The sequence below is a fragment of the Balaenoptera physalus genome, assembly GCF_965194825.1.
Source record: "Balaenoptera physalus genome assembly, chromosome: 5".
NCBI lineage: Eukaryota > Metazoa > Chordata > Mammalia > Artiodactyla > Balaenopteridae > Balaenoptera > Balaenoptera physalus.
In genome coordinates, this window is record NC_138884.1 from 30,931,606 (window position 1) to 30,945,971 (window position 14,366).

Below are 14,366 nucleotides of genomic sequence, written 5' to 3' on the forward strand. Positions count from 1 at the left end.
CCGTCCCCTCCCCAAAGAAAGGGTAACCTGGCGTGCTCCTACCACAGTGGAAATTCTGTCCGGAAGGAGGTTTTTTCACCTTCTTCCCTGCCACCGTGTTCCAGCTTTCTGAGGAAGGCGGTCTGAGGTTCTTCGGGGAGAGTCTTTAAAAGGAAGGAAAAGACTTGCAGTAATTTACCGTGCTCCCCCAAGACTATCCACTTAAGTATTCTGCATAAATATTTTACTTTCAGTTTACCTAAGAGTTCCCAGGTTTAGTTCTTATATTAAAAACACATTAAAGTACAAAGCATTTAGCAACCCAGATGCAACTCTAATCAAATAAGATGACATAAATCAAAAGCACATTTTCTAACCTACAAGGACAGAAGACTAAAAGGCCGTAATCACAACCTAAGCAAAAGATTAGATAAAGAAGGAAAGACTGTTACTCTGTGAGATGTGATGAAAGTACTGTAGCTAAGGATGGGGAAGGGAGGAGTCTTTACTGTGTTAGAGACACACAGAGGCATCTATGTGTCTATGAGAAATGGTGTGATGTTTGGGATTTGCTTTCAAATATTCCAATTCCACTCGCATCTTTTTTAAAGGGCTTAGGGAGAAGAGATTAGAAAAGACTGCCAAACCTGCTGTTAGTTGTTAAAATAGGGTGATAGTTAAATTGGGGTTCACTGGACTATCCTCCTCACATATGTGTATGTTTGAAATTTTCCACAGTAAAGTTTAGGTGTGATTTACTACCTTTTCCTCTAATAAAGGCAGCAGCAACTGAAACAAAAGTTGCTCTAAAGTAACACTGTATAATAGCAAGTATTTCACTCCTCCATCAGACAATCATTTACTGAAGACTGCAAGCAAGGCAGCAATGAATGAAATTAGAAATGAATGTGGTCCCTGTCCTCCAAAGTCCCCACTTCACAGCTACAATACAGTTAATTTTCCAAATTGCCTTAGTGAAGAATGGCACATTTTCAACAGTAAGCAACAAAACAAATATTTTTTATTTAAGCTACCTTAACACGGATAACACTAAATTTGAACTCAAACTATTTTTCTACAAGATCTAGACAAATATATTTCTCTACACACAGGCAATACATTTAACTGAATTTGCAAATACACAGGGACATTTAGAAATGCTCACGATTACATTAGGCTAAGTGGAAGAGACGGTGAATGAACACCTTAGCTGAAGAGCAGTACATACTTCTTTCCAAGTTCTTCGACCAAAACTGGCCCGTTCTCAGAGTGAACCCCTTGAAAGTCTGCATTAGAAAATTTTCCATTGTGATCCAACCGAACCTGTTGAACGATTCCACAAAGAAAAATCAGTCACCTGATTCTTTCGCATCAACCATCAGTTTTTAAACTGTTATCTCATTTTCAACTAAAGAGAAAATGATCATATATAGTTAAAAACAAAACAAAGTTCAAAAGGTACACAATAATATTGTCTCTGACCTCCCAGACCTATGTACCTCCATCCAAAATACTTTTGTTTACTCTTCCAAGTTTTTTCTAAATTGTCTTGGTTCTGAAGGCAGGGCTGTGGCACCACACACACCAGGATTCCAGGCCCCGCTTTTCTACTTACCAGCAATATGACCTTGGGCAAGTGACTTATCTCATGCTTCAGTGTCCTCGTATGTAAGATGGGGCTAATTATAGTACCTACATCACAGGACGCATGGAGGTGGAATGAGGTACACATGGTATATATGAAGGACGCCAGCCCGCACACAGCAACCACTCAACAAAGGAGGACAACTATTATTAAAATCACTATTGTCTCCTCACTTTTCCAATATTTAAAATATCGTCACACGTACACGTGGCCTTTTTCTCCCTAGAAACAGATCCGTCATCTCTTCTCTGACATACGATTGGTTGTTACACAACAGCAAATGCTAACAGGAGGATAAGCCTTTAGGTCTCCTCCTGCAGTCAAACGGCACACCCAGCACAGGGCACCGCTAACCACCGCGCCGGGAGCCTGGCGGACACGGCCCTGCGTGAAGCCACGTCCTCCCATCAGTACAGCTGGCCCTCGGCATCCGCGGGGGACGGCTTCCAGAACCCCTGGATGCTCGACTCCCTTACGTAAAATGGCACGGTATAGTCAGCCCTCCACATCCAAACGCAGAGGAACGGCCAGCTGTGGATGGAAGTCCTCAAGCCGAGGTTTCGTCCTTCAGTCACAGCAGGACGCTGCTTTCCTCTCTTCCAGAGTTTAAGAATAAAAAATACTTTTCTGAAGTTAGTTTTTATTAAAAGTTTAAACTACATTTACAAGCTTGCTTGAGTAAATAAAAGTCACCTTTGAGTCGCAGCAGTTTCCGTAATAAATTTCAATTAAATTTTATCCAAGTGAAATAGTCAAGTGGTAGAAATAGAAAGAAAGTACTCTAAAAAGGAAAAAATTAAAACAAGTACCTGCTTTACCATCTACCTTATCAACAGCATCTGCTTTACAAAAGCAACTGAAATCTCAAAGCAAATATGCTTGATTTAAAATAACAAGTAACATAATTTTAGCGATGCAGCATAAAACAAGCCATCTTCTCTTCTCTACTGAGTGGGGTTAGGGAGGGAGGCAGTGCCCTAAGCCCTGGCTTTACTCTTCTCTTTTGTTCTGTTCCAAGTTCCCCAAACCTCTACAGTAAAAGATTCCCCAATTCTGTTGTGATTAGGGCACATTTCTGACAACCCTGTAAGGAAGAACCTAAATGAATCGTATCCTCCTTTTCCTCTCCTTTCAAAATGCCCCCAAATCAGAACACTATTACAAGTTCTTAAGGTAAAGTCTGTCACTGACCTCCAGAAATAATCCTGGTCCCCCAGACACTTTTCACAAACCACTTTATCACCAAGGAAACAAGTGTTTCCTCCACAAGTCAAGAAGAAATGTTTGTCAATGGCTATTTTAAAATAGTTTTAAAAAGGCCACACTTTTTGATGAAGACCATTTTTGATGAGAACTATCTTCCAAATAACAATTAATTTTGGTGTGTGTGGGTTGTTTTTGTTTTAGAAAGAGTAATATCTTTTCATAAAGGTTTCTCCAGTCTTGGCATTATTAACACTTGGGACCAGATGATTCTTTGCTGGGGGTGCCGTCCTGTGCGTTCTAGGACATCTGGCACCATGCCTGGCCCCCACCCACTAGATACCAGTCGCACCTTCCCTGCTGTAACAGTAAGAATGTCTGCAGACATTGCTAAATGGGAGGTAGGGGTGCAAAATCACTCCACATAAGAAACACTGATCTAACACAACTTTCCCCCTTAACAATCAACAGTTTTAAGCCCAAAGCAGCAGCTTATTCAAAGTAAATGGCAAAAATGTCTCTTATTGTTCACTTTCTTATCTCAATCCAACAAAAAACTGTGTATTATCAGAATCTTCCAGGATGCCTTCCATAAACCAAATTGGCCTATAATGTCAAGTCTGAATCCATTTCAATAATTTGTCAACTGTAATGAAAATGTCTAAAAATCTAAAACGTTACTGTTACTTCTTTGAAGCAAGTAATATCAAAGACTAAATTGTTTTAAAGATCATGTGATGGGACGCCATGGTTTTAGATATAGTTGACTTTGGTTAATGTATTCAAAAGCTAAATATTTATAACTATTAAAATGTACACACAATATATTCTGAAATCCCAAATTAACAACACATCCAAACTTGAGCTGTTTTCTTGATTCCTATTACAATAAATAAAATTTCAAGTAAAATCTTCTCTTCCTCTACATAATCACTTACTTGGCATTTGTCTCCAACTTCATACTGTAAGCCAGCAGCAATGGAATAATCATGTTTTTGTTGAGCTGTAAAGAATATCAGCATTATATCAAGTTGACACAATCATTTTCAAGGGCCTCAAAGCAAATTTATGGAAAATACAGATTTTTTAACTCACCTTGTTTAGACTTCAGCCAAATTTCATATTCCACATTTCTATAGACTGCTGGACTGAGTGACTTAAGAACCTTTCTAGACAAAGGAAGGCTAGGAGAGTTCCCATTGCTTTTCGGGTGCTAAATAAACAAAGTCAGGAAGTCCAATCAACACAGAAATGCTTTTAAAACATGTTTGAGATATGTATAAGAGTAAAATCAAATGAAGAAGAAAACTTTAAAAATTTAAGAGGTCACCAAAAAATGTCTTACTAGTAGATGATCCTGACTCTATTGAAAATGTACCAGAAAAGAGAAAAAAAATTAAGACTATAAATTTATGTACTTTCTTATATTGAAGAGGTAGTTAAAAACCATTAAATAAAAATACCTGATCACTTGACAAAGATTTAAATCCATTCACATCATTAACAGTGGTAGTTTTACTCCTACAAAGGAAGAAATACAGCCATCATTAGGAGTACAAAAATGTTTGCATGCAATTAATTTGTTCTAATGTCATATAAAATCTCAGTTATATTCCAAAAAGTCAAACCTATATATATTCCAAGGAGCTCAAACAAGTTTTAGTATAACTGTGCATATATACATGTACATATATATGTATACATATACATGCGTGTATGTGTGTATGTGTATATAGGTCAAAGATTTTTATCAGTAATTCTTACTGACTCAATCATCAAGAAGAGAGAAACAGAAATAAACTATGAAATTTGGGTTGGTAGAATAATTGAGTTCATAAAAACATTTAATGTAAAAATTTCCTTTCAAAATATAGATGAGGCTCCATTAAACAAAATATTCCGCTACAACAGATATACAATCAGGTAAGAGTACACACCAACTAAATAAGTAATCAGTATGTTAAATGTTGCTAAGTGCTTTGGGGGGGAAAAATTAGTTTTGAGACCTAGGATCAAATAATAAAAAATGGGATGAAAGAAGATGTCTTTTTGAATAAAGAATTAAATGTGATGAGACAGCAAACCATACGGCTATTTAGTATTGCAAGCAGAAGGGGCAGCAAGTGCAAAGACCCGGGGGTAGGCAAGAGGCTGGACAAGTTGATGGCAAGTTGAGTGGGTGATGAGGTGAGAGGCTACCTGTACTCTTCTGTTGTATAATTCCTCCTCCTTAATAAATCAATCTCTAGTCTTTAGGACAATCTCCAAATCTATATACCCTTAAATGCAGCAATATTTAAGAGACCCCAAGTATTTATAGAGTCTGGACTAAAAAAGCACCCTAATTTCTAATACTTCAGGATTGCTCAATATGAATGTGAAAAGATCCAGGCACAGGAGCATAGTGCCTGGATATTACACACTATGCCTATCTATCTTGCCATGATTATGCAGCATTCTTCCCTAAATGAAGCTTGGTCCTCCCTAAGCCAGACATGACACAAGTAAAAGGAAATCCTAATAATGCAAGAAAAAATTAATTAGAAAGGCTTCCATGTTCCAAGGGCTTCAATAATATAGTATAAAAAGGAAAACTGATCATTACAATGAGCACACCATCCCTGGTAAACTTCTCCAGCTTACTAGCCTCTACTCCACACTTCTCCTACTTCACCTGCCAGCTGCCATCCCAGACCCAGCTGTTGCTAAAACTGCAGCAGCAACCAAAGGGCATCTGCTGGAAGTCCCCACACACCAAGTAAAGTTAATAAGCTACAACAAGCTAGTTATTCATTCTCCCGCAAAATTCCCCTATGCTCAATGACATGCCTTAATCATACTAGGCACCTGGAGAAAACCATGCAACAGAATCTCCATCTGCGCAAAGTTAATTAGCCTATTCTAGGATTAAACTTACAATGGCAGACCCAGATTTTAATCTGACTCATTTCTTTCTTATGTAAAAATGGTAGTCAACCAAATTTTCAATCAGGATCTACAATTTAATTCAAGAAATGCTGGGAATTACAAATAGAGATATATTTAAGTGTTTAATAAAGAATTAGATATCCTGAGGCTTAATTTCATTTTTCTCTAGTTTCACAGTATGTGACACCAAGAAGGGTACTTTCATACTCTCATACAAAAGGAATGATATACTTTTAGCTTCACCAAGAATGAAATAGGTTGGTTCTTATAAAATATAGAGTAAACTTCTTAACATCACTGATAAAAACTAATATACGTTGGACACTCTACCTAGGAACTAGGCTGTGCATTCTACATGTTATCTCACTTAATTCTTATAAATTCTCCACTTTAAAGAAATACTGATATATCCTCATTTTATACCTATAAATTGAGGCTTCTCAGTGAATTTAAGTAACTTGCCCCAAGTTCAGTTAGTTGGCAGGAAGCCAGGAATGAAACCAGGTTAGGATGTCCACAGCCCAAGCTCTTAACCACTACCCTATATGTCTTAAGTGGAAAAGAAAAATAAGCTGCAGACTCTAAGTTAAAAGGTGTTTATTTGCAACATAAACAAAGGCATTATCCAGAGCTGTTCACATACTTATACCCCAACTTGGGATTTTTATTATATAAAAAGAAAAGGAGGCGGCATTATCTAAGAAAGAAGACAATAAAAGAAAGTCAAGGAAATCAAAATGGCCGTTTTCATCACTGGATAGGTAAGCAATTGACAGGTTAACCTTAAAATTTTAGAATATACACACACATAGGCAGGACCAAATCTATTTCAGAGATATGTGCATCACGATTACACAGAAATAGATGCTTAGCAAAAACAAACAAAGAAACAAACAAAATCAACTTTCAAAACAAACAGTCCTATAATAGAAATGAGATAAAATTAGTGGCAGGAGAAAAGAAACTTACTGCATAAGTTTCTGTATTGCTGTATTATAGGAATACCATAATACCGCAATACGTGAGGCTACTCCATGCAGAAACATTTACTGAACTGTTTCTTTGTATGGCACTACAAAGATATTTTAGGACTGAAATTCACTCTTACTTGCAACTGTCATCCTCTGAATCTGATATTTCACTGTTGTTTTCCTCAGCTACTTCAGAGGTGTCTAGTCCCATCAAGATTTTACTAACATCAGTTTTAAATACCTTCTCATACAACAATTCATAAAGCAGAGCTGCAATTAATAAAAGAGAGATGTTACACAATATTAACTCACTTTATGTTTTAACATAACATTGAGATTGCCCGGGCTTCCAAATCCTAACTAAATACCTGTAACACCTTATGAGCAATAACACAATTTAATCAGAAAGTTACCTAGATAGAGAGGAACTAGATGTCTGTCTTTGCAGTTAATTAGTTCAAAAATCATCATATAATATACTGACATTTTTAAAACAATAGCACAAAAAGGTGTCACAACTTTGAACCAAGTATGATAAACTTAAACACGCACAGTGGACCAATGACTACATCCCACACACTGTGCTAAGCCTTTACACACCACCTTCACATTTAATGCCAGCACAGTGAAATGTTCTTATTCTAACTGTACACATGAAGAAACTGAGAACTAGAGATGTCACACAACCTGCCCAACCTAAAGAGGCTTGGATGGAAAACCTAAGGAACATTAAGATTGCTAGAAAGAAGATAACTTTTCATAATGGACTAAAAAGAAACCGTTGTAAAATGTATTCTCAGCAGCCACTGAAGCATATTTAGACAACTTCTTTGCTTTAAAGAAAGAAGAAAAAAAAACACAAACTCCAGAAAACATATAAATATATATTACCAAACATTCAAAACCTACACGTGGGAGTTCAGGACTCTCACTTGGTTTAATTACAGTGAACCTTACCCAAACAAGTCCACGAAGAATTCATCGACAATGGTGCCCATCCCCTAAACGAGTCCCCAAGAGACACCCTTTCTCACAGACCACCTTGCATCCATCCCAATATCATCCGAACCGCAGGTTCTGAGAACTACAGGAAAGGTAGGCGCCATGAGCTGTCCTTCCCAAAGCTGAAATGTCCAGATTTTGACTAGCTGGGACAGGCGGAGGACATAGCCCAGGATACAGACAGCTAGACTCCCATGTCTCAAATAGATCAATTTAAAATTTTACATTACACATGTCTTTACTGGTCACCCCCAGCTAAAGAACAGAGGAAAAATGCCCATCACATGCCCAGCACCACTGCTTTGTATGAGTCATGTGCACTTGGTCATAATAGATGATAAAGGAGATAAAGTAAGAAGGCAGGAAGGAGCTACCACAGCAGTAATGCTCAACTGGGGAAGGAAGGGGTATTTTATCCTCCCAGGAAATACTTGGCAAAATCCAGACACATTTTTGGTTTTCACATGGGAGAGAGAGCACTACTGGCATCGACAGAGTAGATACTACTAAACATCCTACAATGCACAGAACAACCCCCCAAACAAAGAATTATCCGGCCCAAAATATTAAGAGTGCCAAGGTCAAGAAACCCAGGTCTAGAGCCAAATACGATCAAATACTTGATTTCCTCTGTCATTTAGATTTTCAAGCTATACACTAACAGCTTTAAAAACACATACAAATCCTTATTACTGAAATTAATTACTGCAAGAAAAAATAACTTTGTATTTACAAACCAAACTCTAATCTATACTAGTGCTTTTTCCTACTGAAATAAGTTTTTATTATAGTATTAACATTTTTGGTAACCTAAGGCTCTCAGAAATATATTTTTACAACAAAACAGTGTATTTGCCCTGACTTGTTTGCATTAAGACTATAATGCTTAGGAAGAAAATTTCCTATATAAGCACAAGGGTGATTACTTACACTGACACATAGCAGAGCTCTCTTTATACTTTATGGGATAGACAATATCATAATGATTTCCATTTGAAAAACACAGTAATACCTGAAAGGGAAAAATAAAATACCCTTTTCAGCCCTTCATATATGACATTTACACAGTAACTTACATCTCTAATATCTCTGAATTACTAGTAAATAAATTTCCTAGTAGGAAGTGAATATTTTAGAAGTAACCTAAAGCTCCAATGTGGTCAACTATGGTACATCCATATGCTGAAATGTTACACAGCCAATGAATCAAAAGCTCCTAGTGACTTGGGGAAATGCTTATGGGATCACAAAAATCACACACAATATATGAAAACAATGTGATTTCAACTACCTAAAGATGAGGGTTAAAAGACTGTAAGAAAATATTCTAAAACCTTACTTTAATAATGCTTACCTGTAAGAAGCAGAATCAAAGGTAAATTTTTTCTGCTTTACAGTTTTAAGTACCTTCTAAATAAGTCAATCACTTATGTGTACTGTATGTGTATATATAAGTCTTATGTGTATTAGCTTATGTGTATTAGCATAAGTCAATCACTTATGCTAAGAGAAATACATACTGATTTTGCTTAGATTATGTCATATTCCAAAAATTATACTGGAAAGGCCAGATCCAGAGCCAAGCACCTTGGAAACCTGCAAGTCCTTATAAAGGTCTATTTCACTCAGTTACCTGCCCCCTTACCACCATTTGCATGGTGATAAGACACTTCAACTTGGCTTGGATGATACCAAAACAAAGTTCTCTAATAATGAATCATGTTTTTTTCCCCCTTTCTAGGCTTCACATCATTTTTCACTTGTTTCTGCTTTGTGACTAAATAATAGCACCTTAGCCAGTAAATTATCTTTACAATGGGAAATACATCACAATTACCAAAGTATTTGTGGATGCAATCGCAGAACCCATTTTCACAAGTTATATTTCTATTTAATGTTTATATTGATGTAAAACAGTAATAGTCTAATTAATCACATATACTACTATCTCAATTTTTTTTCTCTAGTAAAATGTTATGATAGAGTTCAACACAGTGATTTGTGGAAAAAAACAAATACAAAATAATGTAACTCATGGATGATTAATAGGAACTTAAAAAAACTCAAAAAGTCACTTAAAAATTATAGCTTAGGCAGTCAAGATGACAACTGAGTGGTTCTTTTACTTAACTCCTTTAGAAACACTTAGAAAAATTCTTACCTTTTCAGGAAAATTATTTTCAGTTACTTGTGAAGGAGAAACATTTGGTTCCCGGTAAATTATAAAATCTTTCCTGAAAATAACATGTAGAAATTACTTCTGATGAAATATATTTCATGAATTGAGATTTAATCACTCATTCATTCATTCACTCAAGAGCCCAGTATACACCAAGCAACATTCTAGGCACTGGAAATAGAGCAGTGAACAAAAGATAGTAATGGAATAACTAAGCTGTGACATACTTATATAAAAGTATCCTCGTAAAAAAATAAAATTTTAAATGTAATTTGCATATATGTAACTTCAGATATAATTCTAAAAGTAGACCTCAAAACCAGAGGAATTGTGAAGATGATATTTATAAGGACATTTCAAAAAGAAAAAATAGAGCATTCACCTGCTCCGCTAATGGGCAAAAGTTGTTAAATTGACAATATAGTGTTTTGCCTTTGTTCTAGGGGCCATTCAATGCTACCAGCCTTGACAGTAGGAAATCATTTCTCTAGAAGGCTGATAAGTGATATAGTTTATAGGCCTGGAAAAATTTTTATATTCCATTTCAAAAATATTTGGAAAATTAAAATCTCTATACATTGATACCTAAATATCAAAATCTAACTAATGCAATTAAAAAAGCAAAACATTAGAAAAGATGCTTTCACAACCAAGGCATAAAACTGCTTTGCTATTTTAACAACTTGACTACAATGGAACATGTTAATTTCCCACTGACTTTATTTTTGTTTACCTACGTTATTACAGTGCTCACCTGTACATAAGAGAAAGGGCACTTATTTCCACTTGTCCAACCCATTCCTGTATTGAACAAAAAAAGTTGGCACATAAATGTCTCCTACTTTTTACAATACCTTAATACATATCTTTATACGATATATCTAATTAGCTAGAAAAGCTCATTAATATTGTTAGTATTGTGAATGCTGTAATAACATATACTAAAAAGCAGCCCAAGTTTCTGTCGCAAAAATCCTTAGTAACAGAGCTAGAGTAAGAGTTCCTATTGATGTGGCAAGATGACGGAGTAGTATCTCTAAGTTGAGAACTTGTTAAGGCAAAGACTCTGCCATCCAACCTAGCACCCAGAACACAGCCTAGCACATGATATGTGCCCAGAAAACGGGATGTGGACTCGAAGGAGAACTCAGGAATCAGGAAGGATGAAAAAGGGCAGGTCCCTTCTCTTCAGGATGATTGAAGGTACAAAGAAAGCAGTGTCCCAGCAATCACTTTAACATGTGGTAGAAGTTCTAGTACTAAAGGAGTCTCTTTTAAGTCCTTAAGCTTTTCAGAAGCAAAGGGCCAGTATATATCAAAATTTTAAATATCCATATACTCTTTGACCCAGCAATTCAACTTGTATAAATCTATCCTAGGGAGTTCCCTGGCGGTCCAGTGGTTAAGACTCTGTGCTTCCACTGCAGGGGGCACAGGTTCGATCCCTGGTCGGGGAACTAAGATCCTGCATGCTGTACAGCACAGCCAAAAAAAAAAAAAAAAAAAAAAAACTATCCTAAAGAAATATTTCATTATGTCCACAAAAGTGTATATAAACAAGGATGTCCACTATAGCTATTTGTAATAGTTTAAAAATTTTTTTTAAAGATAGCCCCAAGATTCCACTAATAGATAAGGAATAATTAAATAATTTTATGGTTCATCCAAACTATGTATGGAAACATCATGCAATCATCAAAAAGAATGATGAACTGACTTGGAAAGATCACTCAGATTATTATGTGTAAAAAGTAAGTTGGTGAAATAATCCTATTGTGCAAAACAAAAAATATATATATTCATAGAAAGAGGTCTGGAAGGATATATCCTAAGTTGACAGCAGAGACAGGAAATTCAAGATGAGGGAAATGTAAAGATTTTCACTCTTCATTCTGTATTAAATCTTTCACCATGAGAATGTATTCCTAAACTACTTGTGAAATTAGTAGACTTAATACCAAGAGTTACTAAAAATAATGAGCTATGGTAAATGAACGCTGCCATTTTCTCCTTCAAAGAAAACAAATTTGAGATAAGGAAAGATTTTAAGAGGATGGTTTGATCTCGCAGAAAAGAATCATCTTTCCCCCAAAGACTTTGCACTTTAATAGTTCTCAAAAGTTGGCTCTGTTTTTCAAAATGAAATGGGTGCCATATATTAAAACAGACTTCTTAAAATAGGCCTCTGCCTAACAATCCCAGCTTCTCATAAACTGCTACAAAAGACACCCTCTGGTATAGAGGAAATCCTTCCCTGAAACCAGTCTGCTTAGATCACAAACACAAGCTAGATCCACTTTATGCAGAATCCATATATCCACTTTAGAAAATGGAAAATTATTCTACTAGTGTCAACAAAATACCACCTCTCAAATAATGTATCATTTTATAAATATTTAATCTTCAGAATAAATTCTGTTGTAGTCTGGTTAAGTACACATATCTATCACATGCGATATATATCTTCTTGTCTATCGTATCTTCTTGTCTTCTCTAACCAGGGTCAATTTCTAATTATTAAAAAAAAAAAAAATCTACGTTCTATCAGTATCTTCTACCTTAAAGCCATAATTTTATTTACTCAGCACTCTGTATGATGTTTAATCTACTTCCTCATTGTAGGTAAGAGTACAGCGTGTCTACAAAATCTACTTTAACTAAAGAACTACACTATATCAAAAAAACTAATTTAAATGTTCTTAAATAGTCATCAAAGCAAACTTTTGTTCCCCAAAAGACACTGTTAAGAACACTAAAATACAAGATACAAACTGGAAGAAAATACTGAAGAATATATATCCAGTACAGAATTTATATTCAATATAAAGTACTCTTATAATTATAAAGTACTCTTAAAAAACCAATGTAATAAAAAAAAAAGACAAAATCTATGAATAGACATTTCACCAACAAGGATATATGGATGGCAAATAAACACATGAAAAGATTCTCAACATTACTAGAGAAATCCAAGTTAAGATCACAATGAGATACCACTATACAACCACCAACACAGCTACAATTTAAAAGGCTGAGCATACTGAGTGTTGAGGAAGATGTAGAGCAATTGGAATTCTCATATATTGCTAATGAGAAAGCAAAATGGCAGAGCCACTTTGGAAAACAGATTGGCAATTTCTCATTAAGTTAAACATAAATTTACCATATGATCCAGCAATTCCACTCCCAGTAGTATTAATCCAAGAGAAAGGAAAACATATGCCCACAGAAAGACTTGCAAGCAAATATTCTTAGCAGCTTTAATCATAACAGCCGCAAACTGGAAAGAACTCAAGTATCCATCAACTGGTAAACTGCTAAACAAACTGCAGTACATCCATACAGAGAATGACCACTCAGCAATAAAAAGGAACTACCAATACACGCAACATGGATGAATCTCAAAATGTTTCCATTATGCTAAGTGAAAGAAGCCAGCCATATAAGACTATAAACTATACCTTCCATTTTTTTCCGTCTAGAAAAGGCAAAACTTAATACATCAGTGGATATGGGGGAGGGGGGGATTAAGTGCAGAAGGGCATGAGAAACTTTGTGGAGTGATGGAAACGTCCTATACAATGTCTGTGGGCGGTCACACAACTGTATACATCTGTCAAATTTCATCAAATTATAAGCTTAAAAATTTATAGTATGTCAATTTCACCTACGTAAAGCTGACAAAAATATATTCTTGCAAAATGTTTGAGGCATTTTTCAAAATGTTCCACTGGTATTTTTAAGTAAAAGGAGAAAGATGCTTTCTCTGAGAATTGGATGAAGCAATGGAGTTTACCCATCAACTATATTTCTCTTTTCATGTCATACATTCCATGTATCAGGGAGAAAGAGAAACAAAGGAAGACAAACATTTATTGCTAATAACGAAGAACAAACGACTGTCCTGTTTGGCAGGTACCCGAAACACCTGGGAGTTTGAGCGGACTGGGGAGGGGTGCCCTAAGGGTAACAAATCTGGCTGGCCAGCACCCTGGGAAGGAGACACCTGTCCCACGTGCTCAAAACCGCAGCAACCTGCCCTCCCCCCTCCTGCAGACCCCCCCATCAGTCTCAGTTCAGTTCACACTGCCTCATTTCCTCCCTCTGTCCCCTTCTCTCCACTCCCACTATGTCTCTGCTATCCTTTCTCGGACCCTCATAGCCCAAGAGCCTGAACTGCTGCACAAAGATTACTATAAAATGACACTGTGGGGTTTTTTCTGATTAAAAATTAATAAACGGTCTTTGTTGTTTCCTTCATCTTCTACAAAGGAAACAAAAATCACCAGTATTACTACTACCTAGAGAGAACTGTTAACATTCTGGTGTTTAATCTTTCCTACTTGTTACATATAATGCAATACGGCTTTAACATGCACTCAACACACACAAACTGATCAATTAGGCACCCCAAATTGACAGGTAACCACAGGAAGTCCAAAAGCAACAAAATATATAA

The 14,366-nt window shown here is 36.1% G+C and overlaps 1 protein-coding gene across 2 annotated transcripts in view; it reads right to left on the reverse strand.

Moving 5' to 3' along the window:
- Nucleotides 1–14,366, reverse strand: part of OTUD4 (OTU deubiquitinase 4) — a 44,311-nt gene that overhangs the window by 17,025 nt on the left and 12,920 nt on the right. For both annotated transcript variants that reach the window (XM_082463299.1, XM_082463298.1), the window contains exons 4-12: nt 10,662–10,708; nt 9,890–9,962; nt 8,659–8,740; nt 6,864–6,996; nt 4,291–4,348; nt 3,923–4,040; nt 3,766–3,830; nt 1,208–1,302; nt 43–143 (exon numbers count right to left, since the gene is read on the reverse strand). In XM_082463299.1, coding sequence (XP_082319425.1) covers nt 43–143; nt 1,208–1,302; nt 3,766–3,830; nt 3,923–4,040; nt 4,291–4,348; nt 6,864–6,996; nt 8,659–8,740; nt 9,890–9,962; nt 10,662–10,708 — 772 coding nt within the window. The remainder of the gene's footprint in view (nt 1–42; nt 144–1,207; nt 1,303–3,765; nt 3,831–3,922; nt 4,041–4,290; nt 4,349–6,863; nt 6,997–8,658; nt 8,741–9,889; nt 9,963–10,661; nt 10,709–14,366) is intronic.